Below are 26,618 nucleotides of genomic sequence, written 5' to 3'. Positions count from 1 at the left end.
AATATTATCAAGGAGGCAAGAAGACCTACCACCAGAGCATGCTATGTGGCAAAGTGGAAACGATTTGTCATTTATTGTAACAATGACATAAATCCACTAGATGCATCAACGGAAAACATCCTGTTATCTGTTACATTTACACAGATGCAATCTAGCCTACAGTTCCATACATATACATTTAGCTGCGGTGGCAGCTTATCTTCAGAACAGGCAACACATTTCACTCAAACGAGTGATTCCTCCAAGACACCCACCTTCACCTGTCTGGAACCTGAACGTAGTTCTAACCAGACTGATGGGACCACCTTTTGAACCTCTACACTCGTGTGAAATACAATTCCTAACGTGGAAAGTGGCTTTTTTAGTGGCAATTACATAACTTAGGAGAGTTGGTGAGCTGCAAGCCCTAACTATTCAGGAGCCATTCATCCAAATTCACGCAAATAGGGTAGTGCTACGTACAAACCTTAAATTTATGCCAAAGGTGGTATCCCTGTTTCACATCAATCAAACAATATAGCTACCAGTGTTCTTCCCAAATCCAGATTCAGTGGCAGAAAGAGCTCTACATACACTAGACGTTATGAGAGCTCTCCTGTACTATATAGACAGGACAAAACATTTCAGGAAAACTAAGCAACTGTTTGTTGCCTTTTCACCACAGCGCAAAGGCAACCCCATTTCCAAATCAGGTATAGCCAGATGGATTGTTAAGTGCATATAGATTTGTTATCAGAAAGCTAAACACACGTTAACAGTTCCCCCAGGAGCGCTTTCAACACGCAAGTTAGGGGCATCCATGGCTTTCCTAGGAAACATTCCTCTAGAAGAAATATGTAGAGCAGCCACATGGACCTCCATACATACATTTACCAAACACTACTGTGTAGATGTACACTCCAAGCAGCTGTAGGACAAGCTGTACTCAAAACTATTTCGGACTGCTGCAGCTGGCACAGGCAGCCACCGCTAAGGGGGAGACTGCTATACATTCTATGCGCAGATATGAATTCAGCAGCCCACATGCCTCGAACAGAATATGCTACTTACCAGTATGCATCTGTTCTTGGCATGTAGGGCTGCTGACATTCATATCGCCCGCCCTCCTCCCCGGTGCCTGTCGCAGCTGTGAATTAATCTCTAGCATGGACATCACTTACTGTATCATACTCCCATCTCTGCCACAATGGCGAAAAACAATCTGAGGATGGAGAGGATACCTATGCGCACTGTAGTCCGGGGGAGGAGCCACCTATCTCGTGATACTTCGAAGACTCTTCCAGGACAACAATTTGCAATCATCCGGACCCAACACTAGGCGGCGATCTATGCACAGATATGAATGTCAGCAGCCCTACATGCCAAGAACCGATGCATACTGGTAAGTAGCATATTCCTTCTGTTCCTTTCGTGATGCCTCAGTGGGACTTGAACTTTGTTCTGACTTATCTGATGTGCGCTCCCTTCGAGCCACTTCAAAACTGTCCTCTTCGCCTCTTTACTCTTAAGACTGCACTACTGGTTGCCATCACCTCTGCCAGGAGAGTGAGTGACCTCCAGGCTCTTTCTTCTCAACCTCCTTTCCTTTCTGTCCATCCGGACAAAGTTGTGTTGTGGACGCAACCCTCTTTCCTGCCCAAGGTAGTCAGTCTTCCACATCAGGCAGTCCATCACCTTGCCCACCTTCTTTCCGCCTCCGCATCCCTCGAAAGAGAGAGAGGCTCCACCGTCTGGACTTAAAACATGCGCTCTCATTCTATCTGGACCGCACATGCCAGTTCCGGGTGGATGACCAACTCTTTGTTGGTTACGTGGGCGCTAAGAAGGTACAGGCGGTGCACAAACTAACCATTTCTCGATGGGTCATCTTGTGCATCAAGGCTTGTTACTCTTTCGCGCAGAAGGAGCCTCCTGTTGGGCTACGTGCCCATTCCTGTGGGGCCACGACGGCTACTACTGCCCTGGGGAGTCCCCTTGCAGGACATCTGTCAGGCAGCTACGTGGGCCTTGCTGCACACATTCGCAAGACACAACTGCCTAGACAGCTAAGTCCGGAGAGATGGCTTTTTCGGCAGTTCCGTTCTCCAGGACTTTCTGGTGTGATCATTGGTTCGCAGACCCACCTCTGGGGTTGGTATTGCTGGGGTATCTGTAGGAAGGTGGATACCCGGCTATGGTTGCCCCCAACTTTTTGCCTGGTGTTTTGCTGGTTTTCCGACTTAGTTGACCTGGGGCCCTGCCAATCAGGACCCCAGGCCTACTGCGCTATCTAAAATGGATTCCATGTACCTTGGGTACATTTCCAATTGGTACTGGGCACCTTATCAGACCCTGTAACTCAGGGCATAGGTGTACCCAGGGCCTACCAGGGGCTGAAGCATGTATTATGCCACCCCTGGATGGCCATCTAAATCTGACACAACTGGCTGCACGACAGCTGGGGCAAGGTGGTGTAATCACCCTTTGCTTTAGATATAGTATACCTAACCCTAAAATAGACACACAGATACCTATCCGTCACTCCTATGGCAGGCCTTGACAATCCTGAAGGCAGAGTGCTTGGAATCGTGTGAAATGGTGCTCTGGCATGAGCTGAGCCCGTTTGCAGCTTGCGGAACCAAGTCCTAATAGCTGTTCCATGATAACGCATACCATATACTCTTTAAGTGCATTATAATCCTCGCGGTTAAATGCTATCTCTGGTATTGCTTTATCAAAACATGTAGAGTAAGGTGTCATACGAATTGGAATACTAACCCCTCGCCAATTCTGGCGACTGGGTTAGCATTCCACCCTTCTAGAGGGACACGACATGTAAGTAACTGTGAACCCCGGTTAAAGTTAACTGAAGCCTCAGCTCCACAAAATGGACGCTGCCACCACAGACACGAGTCTGACCTCCTGCTGCTGGGAGTCCTTCCAGCGAGGAGAGCTTGGACAAAGGGTTTCCTGTCAGGGGCGGTGTAACCACCCCCCTTCCTGGTCCCACCCCTAGGGCAGGGCCTAGCCGCGTACCCACCCCTTTCTTTAGGATAAAGGCAGAAGCGGGGACCCTTCCAAATTAGATCATCTTTGAATCAAGAAACTACTTTCTACGAAAGGAACTCTCGACTTCTTCTCAAGATTTCTCCCTTGTGGCTAAGGAGTAGTCACCCTGCACCCGCAGGCACCATCTAAGAACTCTGCGGATTGCTGCACGTCCTTCCTCTGGAATCCGACTGACCAGCTCGACGAGACCCGGCTTCCCTGGCACCTCTGACCTCTACCTACCTCTACAGCTAAGCTGAGAACCGTAGGTGCGACGAGACCTCCAGGGACCGGCCATCATCAGAACTGCACGACTTCTATCCAGCACGACCGCCGAGGGATCCTCTGGTGAGTGCTTTGGGGTCCGAGAAGCCCCGACCCTGAGCAGCTCCTGCACCGAAGTCCAGCCCCCCAGCATCCACGAGATCTGCGTGGGGCCCTTCTGCTTTGTGGCTGCTCACCGCGTTGTCTGGCTACTAGCCCGTTGGCTTGTGGCCTTCCCGACAACGACCGACGACTTCAACACTGCTGGTCTGGTTGCTCCAGACTGGCCCTTGCTCCCTTCCAAAAGAGGAGTACCCCGGGCCCTCCTGGTCCACTCCAGACGCCATTTTGAGTCCACCGCTTGGGCTTGAATTTGCCAAGACTTGTTGCCCCAATCCTGGGTCCAGCGACGTCGACAGCTTCATCCATCGTGGGACCGCTCGCACCTCCATCCTGGTCGCCGACAACGCCTCCTGGTCCGTGAGACTGCAGAGCACAGCGTCGCCCACTCACCTAGTCGAGGTGACTACCATCGGGTGCCCTCCTGGTGCCACCTGACTACTGGCTAGTAGTCACGAACTTGGTCCCCTCTGCTTTCAGGTGTATCCATCTTCGATCCAGGCTTGGATCACTCGAACTATCTTCACTGGTCGCCTGCCAGCATCTTCTTTCTTCAGGCTCCTGGTTCGTCTACGAGGATTCCCGATGTCTTTTGAGACCTATGCAGCTGCAGCCCCTGGGCTAGGTAACTTCGGCATTTCGGTGCCCCAGCATAGCCTCACTATCCAAGGGTCAGGATCCACTGTCGTTTTCGATCTACCTTATCGGGTTCGCCCGAGAACACTAACTTTGCCTTTACTAGCTCCCATAGACTTTGTCCCGCATCCCGCGTGAGAGTGCACACTCTGCACCCGAGTCCCCTAGGCCTCCTACTAGTAATCTAAAGGTTCAGTAATGTAGTCCTAGCGATTCCAAAGCCTATTAGTACAGTACTTACCTGCTAGTAATTTCGCATTCCACTTTTAGAGTATATGGTTTTTCGTGCCCCTCGGGCATTTGTGTAAATTGTGCAACTTGAAGTATTTTCGTAAGAGTTTTGTTGTGTGCTTAGTACCCTGTCCTCATAAAGAGTACAGGGCTGTTGTGATCTAAATAAATACACTGTTTATTTTCATAACACTTGTGTGGTGTCCTTTCACTTGGTGTTCAAGGGGTATATGTGATGGTATAACAGCTGGCTTAACACGCCCTCTAGAGTCTAGCCTAAAGACTGCTCTTGTCCACGCTACTAGGATAGCTGGTCTACGGTTGACTTACAACCAATCATCAATAAGGGTTGTTTGGACTGATACATAGTGATCACTAGAATAGTGAGCACTGCATATCAGGCCAACTTCTCACAACGTCCATTAAGACTGCATCGCAGCACAGAGTAGTATTGGAACGCGTGCCTTATTCATTGTTGGGACGTCCATGAAGACTGCATCGCAGCATAGAGCAGTATTGGAACGCGTGCCTTATTCATTGTTGGAATGTCCATTAAGAGCAGTATTGGAATGTGTGCCTTATTCATTGTTGGGACGTCCATTAAGACTGCATCGCAGCATAGAGTAGTATTGGAACGCTTGCCTTATTCATTGTTGGAACGTCCATTAAGAGCAGTATTGGAATGTGTGCCTTATTCATTGTTGGAACGTCCATTAAGAGCAATATTGGAACGCGTGCCTTATTCATTGTTGGAACGTCCATTAAGAGCAGTATTGGAATGTGTGCCTTATTCATTGTTGGGACGTCTATTAAGACTGCATCGCAGCATAGAGCAGTATTGGAACGCGTGCCTTATTCATTGTTGGGACGTCCGTGAAGACTGCATCGCAGCATAGAGTAGTATTGGAACGCGTGCCTTATTCATTGTTGGGACGTCCATTAAGAGCAGTATTGGAATGTGTGCCTTATTCATTGTTGGGACGTCCATTAAGAGCAGTATTGGAATGTGTGCCTTATTCATTGTTGGAACGTCCATTAAGAGCAATATTGGAACGCGTGCCTTATTCATTGTTGGAACGTCCATTGAGAGCAGTATTGGAATGTGTGCCTTATTCATTGTTGGGACGTCTATTAAGACTGCATCGCAGCATAGAGCAGTATTGGAACGCGTGCCTTATTCATTGTTGGGACGTCCATTAAGAGCAGTATTGGAATGTGTGCCTTATTCATTGTTGGGACGTCCATAAAGACTGCATCGCAGCATAGAGCAGTATTGGAACGCGTGCCTTATTCATTGTTGGGATGTCCGTGAAGACTGCATCGCAGCATAGAGTAGTATTGGAACGCGTGCCTTATTCGTTGTTGGGACGTCCATTAAGAGCAGTATTGGAATGTGTGCCTTATTCATTGTTGGGACGTCCAAAGTCTAGGCCAAGAGGGGGAGCCTCAACTCCGTTCCTGTATCTGGAAAACAAAAAAGGTGCGAGGACGCATGCCTAGTGAACCCCCTTAGTAATTTGAAACCATCTTGTGCACTCTCCCTGCTTCCCATAACAGACGCAAGCCGCAGCCGTCGAGTATAGCTGTCTAATGAAGGAGTTGATTGCTTTGATGCCCGTCTCCTTCATGATCTTCCATACGTGGCAGTGGGCGACGGAAGCAAAGGCTGCAGATAGGTCCATGAAAGCTAGGTAGAGCTTGCCTTGTTTGGCTTGGATATATTTAGCAACAAGCAGGCTCAGATTTAAGCACTGGTCCAGAGTTCCTTGGCTTTCCGCAATCAGTCTTGGCTCAGCCCAACGGAATATTCATTTTTCGCCTAATGCTATTGGATGTTTGGATCGATCCATCTGTGTTCCAGACATATCTGGTTGACGTACTAATTTACAATGATCCCCTTATTTGTCAGGTACTGGTAGCTCCCACCCATGTGCCGCTCTAATATGCGAACACTTCCTGCGTTAGCTGCTTGTTTTGCCTTTCAGGTAGTTGGATTCTCTGCATTGCAGGAATCGGCCATAGTTAAGAAATGTGGAAAGTATTTTGCAAAAAAATTCTCATGAAATGTGTGTTGTGGATTCATTAGCGTTTGTGTAATAAATATTCAGCCCGTATTTTTTTATTTATTTTTCACAGTACAACCCTAAATGGTTGTCATACTCATTCCGATGCGGTGACAAAAGTTGTACTTTCGAACGCCCTCGGATGCTAAAGCCAAATGTTCTTTAATGTGTAGCTTCCTCTGCTGGTCACCATTAGATAGCTAAGAAGAATGCTAATGCGACAGCTTAGTTGCTTTATGATGGTAAACGTCCCTCTAAAATCACTCCATAAGTGTGAATGTCCATTGCTGAAGTAAAATGTAGTTGAACGGTGCCTTGTGTATTCTGGCATGCGAAATCCAGTGCCCATATTGGGAAGCATGCACTTGAAGCGCTTTTGTTACTTCAGTAATTTATTCATTTGAATTAATAATTTGTAAAACCCTTCTCTTCTCCAGGGCCATCATGAAGCTAAATGGGCACCAGATGGAGACGCACGTCCTGAAGGTCTCTTACATTCCTGACGAACAGTCAGCCCCGCCTCCAGAGAATGGGCGCCGAGGAGGACCAGGAAACCGTGGGGGGCCCCGACAAGGGTCTCCAGGCCCTTCCGCAGGGCCCACAAAGCATCACTCTGCTGACATCCCTCTCAGACTGCTAGTGCCCACGCAGTATGTGGGTGCCATCATAGGCAAGGAGGGGGCCACAATCCGAAACATTACGAAACAGACTCAGTCAAAGTGAGTGAGGAACCCCCCCCCCCCCCCCTACTTCCTTTGCTTCCACCTCTAAAGGCCCCCTACTTCCCTAAAGTGACTGTCCAACCCTCCGTCACAGTTGCCTGGCAGCTAAACAGAAGCGAAGCAAGAGGGCCTGTGTGAATTTCAGCCTACTGCTAAACATCATGGCTGCTATCAGTTTATTTACCTATGCTAGTTTGGTGTCTCTAAGGAGATGGGATTGTTTCACTGGGAATACGACTGTCACCCATGGGCGATAGGTTCTCAGATTATCATGGTTTGCGAAGGGTATGCGTGCTGCAAGAGTATGAGGGTATTTTCATGTTACAGAAAATCCACTACAGCACAACTGGTGTAATGACTGGTCACTCAGTACAATTAATTGTCACGCATCTTGAACGACCTTTCTTCTTGGCAAGGTGCTCTAGCCTGGGAGCAATCTAGAGTCCAGCTCTTATATGGAGGTTCACGAGGAGGCTGTAGATCAGTTCAGGGTGGTAGCCGTTTTTAACACATGTCACCTTCCTAGTCTGTGTAATTTTACGGGGAAAGCTGCAGCAGGTACAGAAAGATGCAACCTGTCTTGTATTTTCTGTTCAGTTACATAGTAACAAGTTTACAGCCAAAATTCCTTAGTTTACGCCAGCAAGGAATTTCCGTTCGAGGCATGTGGGCTGCTGAATTCATATCTGTGCATAGATCGCCGCCTAGTGTTGGGTCCGGATGATTGCACATTGTTGTCCTGGAAGAGTCTTCGAAGTATCACGAGATAGATGGCTCCTCCCCTGGACTACAGTGCGCATGGGCATCGCCTCCATCCTCAGATTGTTTTTTTCCGCCATTGGGTTCGGATGTGTTTAGGTTCCCTCTGTCGGAATCGTTAGTTGTTTAACTTTCCTTACTTGAGACCAAAAGGTCTTTAGGACTCGCGCCGGTATTGTCCATCGTTCGGGTTGGTTTATTCATTGGCTCCGAACTTTTGCTGCCCTTCCGCGTGTTGTCGGCGCGGAAGGGCCTACACGAAGCTCCAGACTCTTCAACATGGAACGAACTCCGTTTAAGAGGTGCCCAGTGTGCGCCTCAAAGTATTCACACCTCGACGTGCACCCAGTGTGCAACAGATGCTTGTCGCCGGACCACGACTAGGCCAGGTGTATGGCCTGCTCCAAGTTCCGGTCGAAGAAGACTCTCAAGCTACGTCGGGCCGCAAGACTGCAGGCCCAGTTATCGGCACCCCCACCAACCAACATCTTTGAAGAAGACGTTGAAGACGACACCGTCCTACAAGTTTCGGACTCTGACCCGGCGTCTGGGGATGAAGACTACGACGCGGGAGATGAGGAGTTCGAGGAAGTAGTCGAGGAGGTAGGGGACGACGACGGGGCCATTGCCACCGTGGAGGATAGCTCGGAAGAGGAGCATCCTCATACTGACTCCAGGGCCGAACTCCAGCATAAGGCCCAGGTCGAGGGATCACCTTCGGGCCTTACCCAAGACCTTAATATTCGTCCCTCAGCCCCGCCTCTGGGCCCGGCCACGGACATTGGCGATGCGCCACTCCCGGTACAGAAACCGAAAGTGAAAGAATCAGGGTCCGCTCCATCGGTATCGAAACCGAAAGTGCAAGTCGCACCGGTGGGATCAAAGGCTCCAGAGGCCTCGGCGCCAAAGAAATCCAAAATGGCCGCCGAGATCAAGAGCCACGGCAAGATGGCCGACCCGAAGACCGCAGTGTCGAAGCCGAAGGCCAAAACGCCCGACGCGGCTGCGTCGGCGCCGAATCTGGTCGACGCTCTGAAGAGCCGCGTCAACGCCAAAAAGGTCGAGGACCCTAAGAAGGCATCCAAGAAGCGTCAGGACGACCCCAAGGCTCTGGCTGCACCGCTCCCGGTCGACAAATCCAAGGGCGGTGCTGTCGGCTCCGAAAACTGCGCCGACAGAACCAAATCCGGACTCGGAGGACTTTGCCCCGCTCAAGAAGTCCCCCAACACCAGCAAGAGCCAGCTGATTCACCGGAGACCTCCAAGCGAACCTGCCGAAATCTGGAAAAAAACTGGACCCGCGAAAGAACACCGGAAAGCTACACAGCCCACAGGAACGCCACCCGCAAACACCACCAGATCCGCCAAAAGGACCACCTTCAGAGACCGAATAGACCACGCACACTACAGCAAAGAGCTCTTCAGCCTCATGAAGGAACTCTCCAACCCCAACAACATCCGACTGTCACAAAACCTGTGCGACTCGCTGGCCACCTTCTATCGCAAGATCTCAGACCTCCACGACTGCTTCGACGCAGTAATCACCCCGGCAACTGCCTACAACCCCGCTCCCACGACCACCACCCACACCAACCGCCTGCTCGCCTGGACCAACATAAACGATGACACCATCAAGATCATGAACACTGTCCACTCAAGATCCCCGGAAGACCCCTGCCCACACCACATCTTCAATAAAGCCAGCAGCACCATTGCACCCACCTCCAGAAAACCATCATCTCCTTGGAGACATCAAACTTCCCAGAGATCTGGAAGCACGCTGAGATCAACTCCTTACTCAAGAAACCCAAGGCGGACCACAAGGACCTAAAGAACGTCCGACCCATCTCCCTGCTCACGTTCCCAGCGAAGGTCATCGAAAAGGCAGTCAAACTGACCAGCTTCCTCGAAGAGAACAACATCCTGGACCGTCCCAGTCCGGGTTTCGTAGCAACCACCGCACCGAAACTGCCCTCGCCGCCACCGACGACATCGGGATCCTGCTAGACAACGGAGAAACGCGGGCCTCAGCATCCTTGATCTTTCAGCCGCTTTCGCCAGTCTTCCATGCACACTAAAAGCACGCCTCCATGACACCGGAGTCCAAGAGAAGGCCCTGGCCTGGACCACCTTGGTTCAAAACGAGGCAGCATCTGTGAGGCCTGCACTGGGAACCAAACCCCCTATGGCAGCGCCTGACTCTGAGGGTAGCGTTGCAGAGCAGTCTGAGGCTTTCTCAAGGGAGGTGGTGTGGGCTAGTAATCGCCATTTGCAGGTGCGCAAATTTAACACTCAATAATTGATTGTCCAGTGTGTACTTTGCTTTATAAAAGTAAGAGTACATTTATTAAACACACACACCACTCAATACTATACACCAATTTACAAATATACATAAGCTGATGGAATTACTTTGTGATATTGCATAACCTCTCCATCCCTCCCGCAGGGCGGGTGGGGTCTAGTACCACCACTCCCATGTATGCACATCTTCTTGCCCCCAATGCAGTGAATTGGTCTTAACCTGGAGCGAGGGCCCTGCGCACTGGCAACCTCCCAGTGGCGACCCCCTCCCATTACCTCAACGAGCATTAAACAGGATACACCTGCCTTGGTGACACATGACCCTGACTGACCATCTCTTACTGACCATACAGTATGCACCTCTAAATCTTAAGGGCTAACAGTCTTGGGATCTTCACCTAAGCGCAGCAGCAAGAATACATGTTTACGCACACTTTAGAAGGACAGTACTCAGTACATTTGGATATCATTAAGAAATTCATTGCAATTACAGCCTCTAAAGGCATCACAGATCACTGGTTTAAGTAAATACAGTCAGACACCCTAGCAGGAGTGTCTAGCCACTTAAATCCACTTGCTTATGACATCACCTTACAAACTGTGAAATTCAGTCTCTCCAAAAGAAATAACCATTAGTAAATGCATTTCAATGTCATTACACCATTTCACCTCCAGGGGATGCCGTTCAAGACATCTCCAACTCAGCCCATCAATCTTTGATGCACTTCTAAACGACCCCCCAGCTGTAGAACAAAAGTTCCAGCCTAGGAGGTAATGCAATCTTCGCAGTGCGTTGAGGGGTTATTCTTCTTAAAGCCTCCAGAAACGTAGGGGGGGACTTGGCTTTGTGGAAGTCATTTTAGCCATGGGCCTCACATCCCCATATGGAAATAATGAAGTAAAAACACAATAAAACAAGCTGACTTTCCCAGGCATGTTCCTTTCCAGTGTATAAAGCCTATTCCACGTCACCACCCAATTCTGCGTAAGTCCTGCCACAACATTCACTCTGTAGCTGCTCCTGGACTGCGCACGCTAGGAATCTCCCCTGCGCAGCCCCTACACGTGTGTACACGCATGTACACCCGTGTCTGCATGTAACCAGCCCGGTGCCCCATACTCCAGCTGCTGCGCAACGGCCTAGTCAAGCCAGGGGTACACCACCCAAATCCCCATGCAGTCTTCTATATTATGAGTTCACTGTCGGTGAGTCCCAGATTATGAGGCTCTCCCACAGTAAAAGCTCAACAATTAGGTGCTCAAAAAACGAAAAACCTGTGAGGCCCATTGTGTCAGAACCACCTAACAACCTCCTTCCTCTTTGGGAGAACCGAGAGCGTCCAACCCCCCCCCCCCCCCTTCCGTTCCAAAGCCACCGAGCTCTGCAGCGTACCCCAAGGATCATCCCTCAGCTCAATGTTCAGCGTATACTTGGCACCGCTCGCCCAAGTCGCCTGACTGCACGACCTAAACATAATTTCCTACGCAGACGACACCCAGCTGATCCTCTCGCTCACCAAGGACCCCTACACCCCCAAAACCAACCTGGACGAAGGAATGAAGGCTGTCGCCAACTGGATGAGGAAGAGCCGATTAAAGCTGAACTCTGACAAGACTGATTTCCTCATCCTCTGTTCCGCCCCCCTCAGCCTGGGACGACTCATGGTGGCTAACGGCACTAGGAGCACCCCCTACACCCACTGACCACGCACTAAACCTAGGGGCATCCTCTACTCCACACACCATGACGAAGCAGGTCAACGCAGTCTCCTCCTCCTGCTTCATCACTCTCCGCATGCTTCGCAGGATCTTCAAGTGGATCCCCACAACTAGGACGGTCACCCAGGCCCTCGTCATCAGTAGACTGCACTACAGCAATGCACTCTACGCATGAGCCCCAGCAAATGCTCCAGAGCACCTCTGCACACTTGATCCTTGACATCACCCACCGCAGACACATCACAACCCACTTGAGACTTGCACTGGCTCCCTATCAACAAGAGGATAACCTTCAAGCTCCTCACCCACCCACACAAGGCACTCCACACCGGACCAGCGTACCTCAACAGCCGACTCAGCCTCTACACCCCCTCCACCCAGCTCCGCTCTGCATACTGCGCCCTCGCCACTGTCCCCCGCATGCAAAGAGTGACTGCCGGCGGCAGATCATTCTCCCAAACTCGCAGCCAAGACGTGGAACACCGTCCCCATCCGCCTACTGCAGACCGAAGACGACCTAACCTTCAGGAGACTCCAAGACCTGGCTCTTTGATCATTAGCACCGCCTCGTCCCCCCCCCCCCCCCCCCCCCCCCCCCCCCCCCGCCCCTGTTCCTTGAGACCCTCACGTTTGTGTAGTGCACTTTACAAATGCCATGATTGCCTGGACTTTTACTGGGTGCTTTTCCGTGACTGGCGTCTTGTTCCACAGTAGGAAAACTAGAATGTATTCAATGTTTCCTGTTTTTAGGATTTGCCATGCTGAATCATATCCCCAATATATGGTGGGTTTACATAAATCCTATAGTAACACCATTAATCATTTGAAAAAGTAAGAATAGCAGGAAGTTTTGCTTTCTATACTTCCCATCGAGCTGAAACATGTATGCTTTTGTTTTCTTGCCCTCAGGATCGACGTGCACAGGAAGGAGAATGCTGGTGCTGCAGAGAAGGCGATCAGCATCCACTCTACGCCGGAAGGGTGCTCGGCGGCCTGCAAGATGATTCTTGAAATCATGCACAAAGAAGCCAAAGACACGAAAACGTAAGGAGTGTGAAGAAACCTCACGAGACCTAGAGCTGGTCTCTGGGGGGGGGGGGGATGATGGGTGATACCACATTTGAAAATGTATCTGGGGTGAAACTCCTGCTTCTGTGCTCTTTGTTTTTTGTATGTTTGCAGGTTTGTTTTCTTGAATATATAACCTCCATTGGCTTCACACAACCTTGTCTCTGCAGCCATTTATGAAGGATTTTCACTAGAAGAGTGAGTCAAAAACGAGTTTCCTGGCTACCAACACCCCCTGTTTTTCTGGACTCTAGTTTAAAGTCCTTGGTTTTATACTTTTTCTGTGGTTCGAGTGTTTTAGTGACAGCTCTATGGCTGCATTCTTCGATGGTCTCTTCAATGTCTGGTTTCTACAACTCTGTTCCAGCAGTGCAGGAGTCCATACCGGTGCAGCGACTGCGATCTGACTCTACATAAAGCTTCCCTAAGCCCCCGTTTTGCTGGAAAAAGTTTGTATCGAACATGACTTTTAGGGGAGGCTGCTATGGAGAGAACACCCTTTCAGTTTTGCCTCGAATGTAATTCAAATTGTACATGAACTGCCAAGCCTCGCATGTGCAACGGTTTGTCTCCCGAACATGGAGTCCACGTGCTCAGCACGCAAGGCGTTTCAGTGATTGAAATCGATCAGTTTTGCAGTGTATCTCTTCCAGATTCATATGCAGTGTGCTATGCAGCCATCTAGTGTTTGGATTTTCAAGTTTTAGCAGCAGTTCCTCCTTTCCGGGAGGAGGCCTAAGCACCAAAGATTAACAGCCAGACATAAATAAGATGGACAGACGTCTCAACATCGAGAGAAAGAAACAAAGGCTCGAAGCGGAAATGGAGACCCTCTGTGAGACGTTAAAGTCCCTCAAGGGATACTGCAGTCCACAAAACGCCTGTTGCACCAGATATTAGTGTCCTGTATAAAAAGTCTTTGGGTACTAGCTGTAGCTAAAGCTTTCACACCAAGGGAAGAGAAACAAAAGCACTGCTCTAAAGACCCACCTCACATCCGAGGCAATATGGGGGCTGACTCTTCAAGCGAAAGGCCTAATGCTCCCTCACGCCCCTAGTGGACAGAGCAAGAAGATGGAGAAAGGTGATGTATTGACGGCCACCCAAAAATGCAACACCAACTAGAACACCCTACTTAATAGACATGACCACCAGCAGTGGGAGGCGATCGTGACGCTGATGCAATACCTCCCGGAGCAGCACCAATACAGGGCACATAAGATCATGTAGGAAGGCAAAGCAGTGCCAAACACATGCCCCAATGTCTGCCGTAGATCCAACGAACAGGTGACCTCTATGGTTAAGGGACATTACAGTGGACTAGACTTTGCAAAAGATTAACAAGGACAGCAAGACTGCACAAAGCCATTGTAGCTCCAGTTTTGGGTTGGGGTCCTCTCCCAAGAAGAGTCTGTGCAAAGACTATGGCCTGTAAGGGAAGGACCACAACCAGTCATCCCTCACACCACTTTGTGTCAAAACTATGCTCTCAAACAGCACCATCTCAGTCACAATACCTCTGCACAGCAAGACTGCCCTTTCGAGGATAAGAGTTCAACCTGCACCTGCAGTGTTCTGTATCTGCAGAAGGAAGACTATATGGTGGCTCTGCATCACAAGGATGTCTACCTCCATGTGCTGATTAACAACAAACCTGCGTTCATGAGGTTAGTCATGAACAATGTTCATTACCAGTTTAGGATCCTACCCTTTGTGATAAATATCTGCACCAAGGGAGTTCACAAAGCGCCTCACTGTAGTTGTGGCACACTTTAAAAGACTGCAAAAAACAGTTGATGGACAGAATGTAGAACAATGTCATACATTCACCCCAGTACAATGATCTGGGCCTAAATCCATCGTTTTTTTGCACTCCACACCACCCTGGGTTAGACACTGGCTATATGCAAATCAGCTCTGACCCTGTGCCTCATGGGAACAGTCCAGTCCGAACTACCAAGCCATGTCTTTCCCAGACCGGAATCAAGCATCCAAGGACCGGTTTCTGGCTATCAGCCTTCATCAGCCTGGATAGCTTTACTCCAGTGGTGTGGAGAGCCTGGGACTCACGTCTGAGTATACCCAGCACACTCGGGGTGAAAATTGCAAAAAACACAGTTGATGGACAGAATGTAGAACAATGTCATACATTCACCCCAGTACAAGGATCTGGGCCTAAATCCATCGTTTTTTGATCGAAAGGGCGGCCATGAACCATGACGTGAAAATGCACGCTGACCCAGTGGAGGAGGACTTTCTGTTCGATACTTTCTCTACCTCAGAAAGATCAGTAAAGACATTGCCTATGCTAAAGGGTGTGCTTAAACATGCTACTGACATTTTCAAGGAGACCACAAGCGCAAGGGTTGTAAACCCAAGGATTGAGAGGAAATATCGGCCTGTGCCTGTGGACCCTATGTACATCAAGGGCCAGCTCTCATTGGACTCCATAGTAGTGGGTAATGCTCGCAAGATAGCAAACTCTCAAACAAGTGGTGATGCTCCTCCTCCGGACAAAGAATCCAAAATCTTGGAAGCTTCTGGAAAACGTGTAGCAGCTCAAGCGGCCAATATTTGGAGGATCTCAGGCCCTATTAGCTAGATATGATAGGGCTCACTACAACACGTTAGAGCAGCTAATGCAACACCTGCCTGATGCTTATAAGGAGGGAGCAGAAATGCTAATACAGGAAGGAAAGTTGATTTCAAATGCATCCATCAAGTGGTCACTTGATGCAGCAGACACGGCAGCTAGGGCCATCAACACTAGTGTAATGCTGAGACGTCATGCCTGGCTCCGCATCTCTGGTTTCAAACCCGAGATCCAAACAACTCTGCTCAATCAGCCAGTGAACCCTGACTTTCTTTTTGGTCCTGATGTAGACACGACCCTTGAAAAGATTAAAAAAGACACTGACTGCAAAATCCATGGGGGCTCTGCAGTCACAGCAGTTCAGGGGCAGTTCCTTTCGTCGCTCCGGTAACAGGGAGCCTCTTGAGGTCAAGCATTGCAGCAAGCCCAATACAACAAGGGGATCACGCAGACCACCTATAACAAAAATAACAGGTGTGGATATCGTGGGAACAGCAGCAAAGGCAGAGGACGTGGAAATAACAATGCCAGATCCTCTGCCACCAATAAACAGTGACGCCTTGTCACTGCCCCCGGACCATATAACACTGGTCGGAGGAAGACTCCAGCAGTTCCTGCCGGACTGGGAAGGCATTACCACAGAAAGGTGGGTGAGACAACTTATCCAATACGGCTATTGTCTGGAACTAACCTCCGCTCCTCCCAACATACCCCAAGGCACCGTCCTATGTCCGCAGAGCACATGCACTTATTGCAGCAAGAAGTAATCTGCATGCTGCAAAAAGGGGCCATAGAACTCGTACCTTTAGAACAGCAAGGTACAGGGGTGTACTCACTGTACTTCTTAATCTCAAAAAAGGACGGTTCCCTGCGGCCCATTCTAGACCTCAGACCCCTGAACCAGTACATCTTGTCAGAACATTTTCACGTAATAACTTTGCAGCAGTTTCTACCATTGCTCAGTGAGGGGGGCTTCCTGGCAACACTGGACCTAAAGGACGCATATTTCCACATCCCCATTCACTCAGGACACAGGAAATATCTCAGGTTCACCATAAACAACCAGCATTACCAGTTCAAGGTCCTGCCTTTCAGGGTCACTACTGCCCCCAGGGTTTTCACCAAGTGCTTGGCTACAGTGGCTGCGCACCTTCGGAGACAACACATCCATGTCTATCCTTATCTGGACGACTGGCTTGTCCAAGCAAAGTCAGCCCAGCAGTGCGCCAGCCACATTTCCCGCACAATTCACCTCCTACACAGTCTAGGATTTTCACGAAATTACCCAAAGTCACACCTTAAACCTGCACATGTGCAACAGTACCTAGGTGAGACAATAAACACTCTGACAGCAACAGCGCAGCCCAACTCTGCCAGAGTAAACAGCATGCAATTGCTGATTCAAAAGTTCAGGCCCCAGCGCTCACTCCCAGTGCAGGTTTTTATGCAGCTGATGGGTATGATGGCCTCCTGCATCTTCATAGTCCCGCACGCGAGGCTACACATGCGTCCCCTTCAAGAGTGCTTAGCATGAGTGTTACCAAGCTCATGGACATCTAAAAGACCTGGTATTGGTGACTGGTCGTGCATACAACTCTCTGCGTTGGTTGAACACACAAAACCTTTGCTGGGGACGACCGTTCCAAGAGCCTGTCACACAAATAGTGCTGACAATGGACGCATCTCTCCAGGGCTGGGGAGCGCATGTCCTCCATTATACCGTGCAGGGACTATGGACGACGCAGCAGCAAAAGATGCATATCAACCTGTTGGAGCTGATGGCAATCTTCATGGCAATGAAGGCATTCAAGTTGCATTTGTGCAACAAAGTCGTGCTGATCCGGATGGACAACATGACTGCCATGTATTACATCCAGAAGCAGGGAGGCATACTCTCCACAATTCTCATCTAGGCCAGAGCATGTGGAAGTGGGCCATTCAGAGGAACATGTTCCTCATGGTGGAACATCTCCCGGGCAAGGACAACCAGATGGCGGACCTGCTCAGCAGGCACAGCCATCAGATGCACGAGTGGGAGATTCACCCCTCGGTGCTCCAACCATATTTCCAGCAGTGGGGTCATCCAGAGATGGACCTATTCGCCACACAGGAAAACGCAAAAGGCCAAACCTTCGCCGCCAGGTTCCCACACCCGCAGTCTCAGGGCAATGCGATATGGATGAACTGGTCAGGCAGACTTGCGTACACTTTTCCTCCAGCACCGCTCATCCCGCTAGTGGCATGCAACCTGCGACAACACTCCATGACGCTCATCCTGGTTGCTCCAACGTGGGCAAGGCAGGCGTGGTACACCACGTTCCTGGAACTTTCAGTGGTGCCTCACCAACGACTACACCTCACTCCCAGTCTCCTCACTCGGAGCCATGGAGACATTCAGCACCCAGATCCGCAACAGTTGAGCCTTGCAATATGGCTCCTGAGGTCATAGAATTTGGCTACCTCAACTTACCCCCTGACTGTATGAACATCATCAAGGAGGCAAGGTGACCTACTATCGGGGCATGCTATGCGGCCAAATGGAAGCGATTTGTCATTTACTGTTCCAATAATGACATAAATCTGCTGGATGCGTCCACGCAAAACATTATCTGTTATTTGCTACATCTATACAGATGCAATCTGGCATACAGTTCCATCGGGATACATTTGGCGGCAATGGCAGCTTATCTTCAAAACAGACAGCATCTTTCTCTTCTCAGGGTGCCAGCCATTAAAGCTTTTATGGAGGGACTCAAAGAGTGATTCCTCCCAGACACCCTCCTTCTCCTGTCTGGAATCTGAACGTGGTTCTCACCAGATTAGTGGGATCACCCTTTGAACCTCTTCACTCTTGTGAGATACAGTTTCTGACATGGAAAGTGGCCTTTCTAGTAGCAATCACATCGCTAAGAAGAGTTAGTGAGCTTCAAGCACTAACTATTCAAGAGCCTTTCATGCAGGTTCATGCTAATAGGGTAGTGCTGCGTACCAATACTACATTCATGCCTAAGGTGGTGTCGCAGTTCCACATTAACCAAACCATAGAGCTACCCGTTTTCTTCCCAAATCCTGATTCAGTGGTAGAACGAGCACTGCACACTTTAGATGTTAAAAGAGCTCTCCTGTATTACGTTGACAGGACAAAGGATTTCAGGAAAACTAAGCAACTGTTTGTTGCCTTCTCCCCACAACACAAAGGCAACCCCATTTCCAAATCCGGTATAGCCAGATGGATTAAGTGCATACAGATATGTCATCAAAAGGCTAACCGCACATTAACAGTTCCCCCACGAGCGCATTCCACATGCAAGCTAGGGGCATCCATGGCTTTCCTGGGTAACATTCCTCCAGAGGATATATGTAGAGCAGCCACATGGACCACCATACATATTCGAGGCATGTGGGCCGCTAAATTCATATCTTGTGCATAGATCGCCGCCTAGTGTTGGGTCCGGATGATTGCACCTTGTTGTCCTGGAAGAGTCTTCGAAGTTTCACGAGATAGGTGGCTCCTCCCGTGAACTACAGTGCGCATGGGCATCATCTCCATCCTCAGATTGTTTTTTTCCGCCATTGGGTTCGGATGTGTTCCGTGACTCTCGTTCAGGACCTATAGGAAAAACTTGTTTTCTTCAGGCCAAAAGGCCTCTTCAAGCGTCGGTATTGTACTTCGTTCGGTTCTGAGTTGATTTATCCGGTTCCCGGATACTTGAGCATGTGTGCTCCCAGCTTTTTAGGCCCGATCGAAGATTAACATCGACAATGGAATTCCAGGCCCTGTTTAAACGTTGCCCAGTCTGTAACGCAAAGTACCCTCTCTGACGTGCACCCTGTGTGCAACAGATGTCTGTCTCCAGACCACGACTACGAGAGTTGCTTGGCCTGTTCGAAATTAAGGTCTGAAGAGGCGATTGCTCTTCAACGTGAGGCGAGGCTACCGGCGCGGAGAGCGTCGGATATCTTAGAGGCTGGGGAAGACGAGGGCGTCCTAGAGGAGGAACCGGAGCACTTCTCCGACCCGGCCTCCTGTCAAGAATCTTACTACGGGGAAGAGGTAGCCGATGAGAAAATCGATGACGATGAGGCCGTTGAGGTAAGAGACAGTGGTATGGCCATTAGAGCCGTAGAGTGCAGCTCCAGCGATGAGCAAGACCCAACCGAATCCTCCGGGGTCGAAAGTGACACTGTCATGTCAATGGCTCAGGTCGAAGCCTCGCCGGAAGGTCTTAGCCAAGATCTTTCTACTCATTCTACAGCCCCGCAATCTGGCCCGGCTAAGAATATTTCAGAGCCTTCAGTGGGTATGCCTTCGAAAACGAAACCGAAACGGACTAAAGACAAATCGAAACCGAAACTGGTCAAACCAGTATTCGTTTCTCAAAGCCATGTTCCATCGGATCATAAGAAGGCTCGGAGTGTCATTGTCCCTTCGGGGTCACGAAAGGGTGCCAACCCGAAGATCGGTACATCCAAAAAGGTGCCAAAGGCCCAAAGAGACGGAGCGACGTCATCTAAGGCTGCCCTCGGGTGCGTGGACACTGAAGATGGACTTGAGTCGCAGCCGCCCCTAAGTCCGAATGCATACAAGTTGATGCTGGTGAAGGCTCTCGAAGACAAGCACAAAATGGCCGCGTTGGAACGTGATGCATCAAGCCACGCCCATTTTGGGAATCCCAGCGCGACACCTGGCTCGAAGTTGGCGATGGCCGTGAAAAAAGCCAAACAGCCATCTGGAACTCCACCTATAGTTTTTGGACTGCCTCCGACTGCAAGACCTAAAACTTCTAAGCCGGCACAGGGCACTGACCCTGGTGAACTGATGTCAAAACTTGAGGGAACGACCGCCACTCCTGAAGGCGTCTGTTCCACTCCACCTTCTTCTGAAAGCTCAAAGAAGTTGTACATTGACTCTGCAACCGGTAGACTCACCCTTTTCAAACGGAAGATCTTGCCGGAGAATCCAATAGAATCCTATCAAATTCCACTTAAGAGGAAAAGAGACTCTGCCTCATCGCCGGTCCTTTTCGAATCCGTAAGGCCTTATGGACAAGTCTTTACACATTCCTGCACATGCACTGAGGATGGTGGGGGGGGGATGACCAAAATGACGAACAATTCAACTATCCTGATGAATCTCATCAGGATGATTCGCAGGATGTGCTCTACTATCAAGGCACGGCGGACACCCAGTCTTACCAAGTAAAGACAGCCCCCACAGAGGATACTGCGGCGTTCAACGCTCTGATTGGGCAGAGTTGAACCACGATGTGGTCATGCATTCAGAACCGGTTGGGAAGGACTTTCTGTTTGACACCTTCTCTACGTCAGACAGATCAGTGAAGACGCTGCCGATGCTGAAGGGTGTCCTTAAACACGCCAGTGACATTTTCAAGGACACAACCAGAGCAAGGGCGGTGAACCCGCGTATTGAGAAGAAATACAGGCCTGCTCCTGTGGATCCTACGTATATAAGGGGTCAATTGCCATTGGACTCTTTGGTGGTCTCCAAGGCCCGGAAGAGGGCGAACTCACAAAAGTGGTGATGCTCCTCCCCCAGACAAAGAATCTAAAGTATTAGAAGCCTCTGGGAAGCGGGTTGCTGCACAAGCAGTGAATATTTGTAGAATAGCCAATACACAGGCTCTACTGGCTAGATACGATAGGGCTCACTATGATACCCTAGAGCAATTGTTGCATCACTTGCCTAATGAATATAGAGAGGGGGCAGACATGTTGATTCAGAAGGGGAAACTGATATCAAACGCTTCTATCAAGTGTGTCCTAGATTCAGCAGACACTGCAGCCAGGGCAATTCACACTAGTGTAATGCTAAAGAGGCAGGCATGGTTACGCATTTCAGGATTTAAGCCAGAAATACAAACAAGTTCGCTCAATCTCCCCGTTAACCCAGATGTTTTGTTTGGGCCCGACGTTGACACGATTCTTGAAAAGATCACGAAAGACACCGACGGCTAAGTCCATGGGGGCCTTGCAGTCTCAACAGTTCAGAGGGGGTTGTTTTCGTTGCTCAGGTAGTAGAGGGCCGTCAAGAGGGCAGACATCTCAGCACGCACAATACAATAAAGGTGGTGCGCAGACCACCTTTAACAAAAACAATAGAGGTGGATACCGTGGTAACAGCACCAAAGGCAGAGGACGTGGAAATAACACCAGGTCCTCAGCAAATACCAAACAGTGACGTCTTGTCACTGCCCCAGGACCATGTAACACCGGTCGGGCGACGACTCCAGCAGTTCCTGCCAGTCTGGGAAGGCATTACCACAGACAGGTGGGTGAGGCAACTTATCCAGTACGGGTATTGTTTAGAACTGACATCCACTCCGCCCGACATACCCCCAAGACACCATCCTATGTCCGCAGAGCACATAGACTTATTACAGCAGGAAGTGGCCAGCATGCTGCAAAAAGGGGCCATAGAAATGGTGCCTCTAGAGGAGCACGGAACAGGGGTGTACTCTCTCTATTTCTTGGTCCCAAAGGACGGGACTCTCAGACCCATTCTGGATCTGAGACCCTTGAACCTATACATCCTTTCGGAACATTTCCACATGCTGACTCTGCAGCAGGTCCTGCCATTGCTGAGTCAGGGGGATTTTCTGGCAACTCTGGATCTAAAGGATGCCTATTTCCATATACCCATACATCAGGCACACAGGAAATACCTCAGGTTCACCATACAAAACAAGCACTACCAGTTCAAGGTACTTCCTTTTGGGGTGACCACCGCTCCCAGAGTGTTCACCAAATGTTTGGCTACAGTGGCAGTGCACCTTCGGAGACAACTCATTCATGTCTACCCATACCTGGACAACTGGCTTGTGCAAGCAAAGTCGGCCCAGCAGTGCGCCAGCCACGTGTCCCGCACAATTAATCTCCTGCAGTTTGGGATTTTCTCTGAACTATCCCAAGTCGCATCTTCAACCCGCTCAGGTACAGCAGTACCTGGGAGCGACGTTGGTCACCGTGACAGCCACAGCCCAGCCAAACTCTGTGCGAATCGAAGGCATGCAACTGCTGATTCGCAAATTCAGACCACAACACTCACTACAGGCGCGAGTGTTTCTGCAGTTGATAGGCATGATGGCCTCCTGCATATTCATAGTCCCGCACGCAAGACTGCACATGCGTCCACTCCAAGAGTGTTTGGCACGACCGTGGAATCAGGCTCAAGGACAATTGAAAGACCTAGTGTTGGTGACCGGTCGTGCGTACAACTCTCTGCATTGGTGGAATCCACGCAACCTTTGCAAGGGACGACCGTTCCAAGAGCCTGTACCACAAATAGTGCTCACGACAGACGCATCCCTCCTGGGGTGGGGGGCGCATCTCCTTCATTACACAGTGCAGGGACTATGGTCGGATCAACAGAAGATGCACATCAATCTGCTGGAATTTATGGCGATCTTCATGGCAATGAAGGCTTTCAAGATACATCTGTGCAACAAGGTCGTGTTGATCCGGACGGACAACATGACGGCATGTATTACATTCAGAAGCAGGGAGGTACTCACTCTCCACAGTTGTCCCACTTGGCACAGAGTATGTGGAAGTGGGCCATTCAGAGGAACCTTTTCCTCATGGCGGAGCACCTCCCGGGCCAGGACAACCAGATGGCGGATCTGCTCAGCCGGCACAGTCATCAGGTGCACGAGTGGGAGATTCATCCATTGGTGCTGCAACCGTACTTCCGGCGGTGGGGGCATCCAGACATCGACCTGTTCTCCACAAACTAGAACGCAAAATGCCCAAACTTCGCCGCCAGGTCCCCACACCCGCGGTCTCAGGGCAATGCGATATGGATGAACTGGCCAGGCAGATTTGCGTACGCTTTTCCGCCAGCCCCACTCATACCTCTGGTGGCACGGAACCTCAGACAGCACTCGATGACTCTCATCCTGGTTGCTCCAACGTGGGCGAGGCAAGCATGGTACACTACGTTCCTGGAACTTTCCGTGGTGCCTCATCAAAGACTGCGCCTTAAACCCAGTCTTCTCACTCAGAGCCATGGAGAAGTTCAGCACCCAGATCCGCAACAGTTGAACCTTGCGATATGGCTCCTGAAGTCTTAGAATTTGGGTATCTGAATCTGCCTCCTGATTGTATGGACATCATTAAGGAGCGACGACGGCCTGCTATGCTGCCAAATGGAAGCGTTTTGTCATTCACTGCTCCAGCCGTGACATAAACCCGCTAGATGCATAGACACAGGACATTATTTGTTACCTGTTACATTTACACTGTTCAGAGTGCCAGCAATTAAAGCTTTTATGGAGGGACTCAAACGAGTCATTCCACCCAGGCCACCTTCTCCGGTCTGGCATCTTAATGTGGTGTTGACCAGACTGATGGGACCTCCTTTCGAACCTCTTCACTCATGTGAAATACAGTTCCTAACGTGGAAGGTTGCCTTCTTAGTAGCGATCACGTCGCAAGACGGGTTAGCGAGCTGCAAGCCCTAACCATTCAGGAACCTTTTATACAGGTCCACTCAAATAGGGTAGTACTACGCACTAACCCTAAATTCATGCCCAAGGTGGTTTCTCAGTTCCACATTAATCAAACTATTGAACTGCCAGTTTTCTTCACTAATCCAGACTCAGTGGCAGAAAGATCACTGCACACATTGGACGTCAAGAGCCCTCCTGTACTATATAGACAGGACGAAGGATTTCAGGAAGACTAAACAACTCTTTGTTGCTTTTTCACCACAGCACAAGGGCAAACCCATTTCTAAATCAGGGATAGCCAGGTGGATTGTTCAGTGTATTCAGATTTGTTATCAGAAGGCTAAACGCACACTAACAGTCCCCCCAAGAGCGCATTCGACATGCAAGCTGGGGGCATCCATGGCTTTCCTGGGGAACATTCCATTGGAGGACATATGTAGAGCAGCCACATGGAAAAACATACATACATTCACAAAACACTACTGTGTTGATGTACATTCCAAGCAGCAAGCTGCTGTAGGTCAGGCTGTTCTAAAGTCCCTCTTTCATGCTGCTGCAGCTGGCTCTGGCAACCACCGCTAAGGGAGAAACTGCTATTTAGTCTATTCAGAAAAGGGGGTGGCGATAGACAGAGTATCTGAATTAAACAGAACACTCATACCCAGTCAACAGATCAGGGCTTGATCCATCAGTTTTTTAGCTCACTGCACCATCCCAGTTTTTGGCCACTATAGGTGTGGCAGGGTATACTCAGACATGAGTCCCTTTCTCACTGCACCATCAGGATTCAAGCAAGCCGGGCCGAAGACGGCTGAAATGCCAGAAACCGGTCCCCGGTAGCTTGTCTCCTTTCTGGTGAAGAATTGGCTTGGTAGTTTAGTCTGCCCTGTTCCCATGATGCACTGGGCCAGGGACAGACTGATTTGCATATAGCCAGGTTTTGCAGCGTGAATCTTTCTGGATTCACTATGCTGTGCATATTCCGCGGTCTTGTGGTTGGGTCCGGATTCGTAGTCTTCTCTTTGTTTTTTTCTTTTTTTCTTTTTGTAGCCCTTGTGGGCGTCGGCGTCACACCTCCTCGGGCGCATTTCCGGTGACGTCGGCATGCTTCCTGCGGAAGCTCCCACTCTTGGGCGCCTTCAGATTCTTTTTTCCGCGGTCGGGTCTGGATCGTTCCCGTTGGGCTCCAGACATTTTTGGAGAAAGTACTGAAAAGAGTGGAAGTTGGAGGAGATATTGGAAGAAGACTAGAGAAGAATTCGCAGGACACTGACTAAGAGGAGAGAAGGGGAAAACCTCGAACTTCGACGATCGTCGACGTCCACGCGCTCAGTGAGGCCTGAACGCACGAGGATGGACAACACGCCGTTCAAGTTCTGCCCGAACTGCAGACACAAGTACGCACAAAAAGACCAGCACCCGGTTTGCAACCTCTGCCTACCGGTAGAACACAGAAGCGAGGACTGCAACGCCTGCTCCGTCTTCGCCCAGAAGACCCTCCGGGTGAGGAAGAGACAGAGGGTAGCACACGCCGCCCTCGGAGGAAAATCCCCGACGCCATCGCTGTACGAGCTGGGGATGTCCTCAGAGGAGGAGGACAACGCTGCCGCCGAAGACGACGGCTACACGGTCGTAGAGACCGATTACAAGAAGACACCTGATAAGGTAGGAGACTCGACGTCCCATAAGAATACGAGAGACCCTGAGTCTCGAAAGCACGAGGCCAAGAGCCCAAAGGCGCCGACGCAGCGACATCTGGCGTCCGCGACCACAAGCAGGCCCAGCGGATCCTCAGAGAAGGAGTCCCTGGCGCCGAAGGCTGTTGACCAGCAGAAAGCGTCAAAGATCGTCGCCGAAAGGGACTGATCGACGTCGAGGGAGAAAGACCCTAAAGCCTCGGCAACGTCCAAGGACCCGAAAGCCAGTTCGACGTCCAAGCCGTCGACGACGAAGATCTCGACGCCGAGCCAGGCGCCGAAGAGAGGAGCCGAACGTTCCGAAGCAGAAAACGCGGCCGAGGTGGAAAGGAAAAGACGTCGGCTGGAAGCCGAGATGGCGAGCCTCTTGCAGCGGAGAAAGGAGGTCGCCGCCGAGATGAGTGCGTTCACGATTCCACACAAGACCAAGCACGCCGTGCTAGATCTGGTCGAGGAGGAAGAGGAACATGTCGACGACCATGTGCCTAGCGACGAGATGGTCGACGACCGGGAAGCTGAAGAGAATCCCTACGAGGATTACAGCTACGAGGACGAAGAGGGCAGTAGAGTGGGCGACGGGACGGTCGCCTCTGACCCACGCGAGGAGGACTACCTAGATGTCGACACCGAGAGCCCGGAGGAGGCGGTCGACTCGTACCCCTCGAGACCCTGTCCCGCCGGACGACATCGGGGCATACAACTCGGCGATACAATCTGCCGCGACTGCATTAAAGTTAAAGCTCGACGAAGAAAAGCAGAAAGCAGACTTCCTGCTAGAGACTTTGCTCCCAACACAAACAAGAAGCCAGTTCCTCCCAATGCTCGAGAGCGTCTTGGCGCAGGGAAAGGAAGCGTTCAAAGAGCCCACAACATGCAAGGCAGTAACTCCCAGAACAGAGAAAAAATACAAGCACTCCTCGAAGGACCCGGCCTACATTCGAGGCGAG

General features: G+C 50.3%; 1 protein-coding gene across 1 annotated transcript in view; it reads left to right on the top strand.

The window, feature by feature from the left end:
* Window positions 1-26,618, top strand: part of IGF2BP1 (insulin like growth factor 2 mRNA binding protein 1) — a 402,021-nt gene that overhangs the window by 182,711 nt on the left and 192,692 nt on the right. The window contains exons 6-7 of the mRNA XM_086924241.1: window positions 6,779-7,060; window positions 12,755-12,889. Of these exons, the coding sequence (XP_086780367.1) occupies window positions 6,779-7,060; window positions 12,755-12,889 (417 nt within the window). The remainder of the gene's footprint in view (window positions 1-6,778; window positions 7,061-12,754; window positions 12,890-26,618) is intronic.

Source organism: Lissotriton vulgaris, chromosome 5 (assembly GCF_964263255.1).
Source record: "Lissotriton vulgaris chromosome 5, aLisVul1.2, whole genome shotgun sequence".
In the NCBI taxonomy this organism is placed as follows: Eukaryota; Metazoa; Chordata; class Amphibia; order Caudata; family Salamandridae; genus Lissotriton; species Lissotriton vulgaris.
The sequence above is the reverse complement of the archived record's forward strand: the minus strand, read 5'-3'. Positions and strand labels throughout refer to the sequence as shown.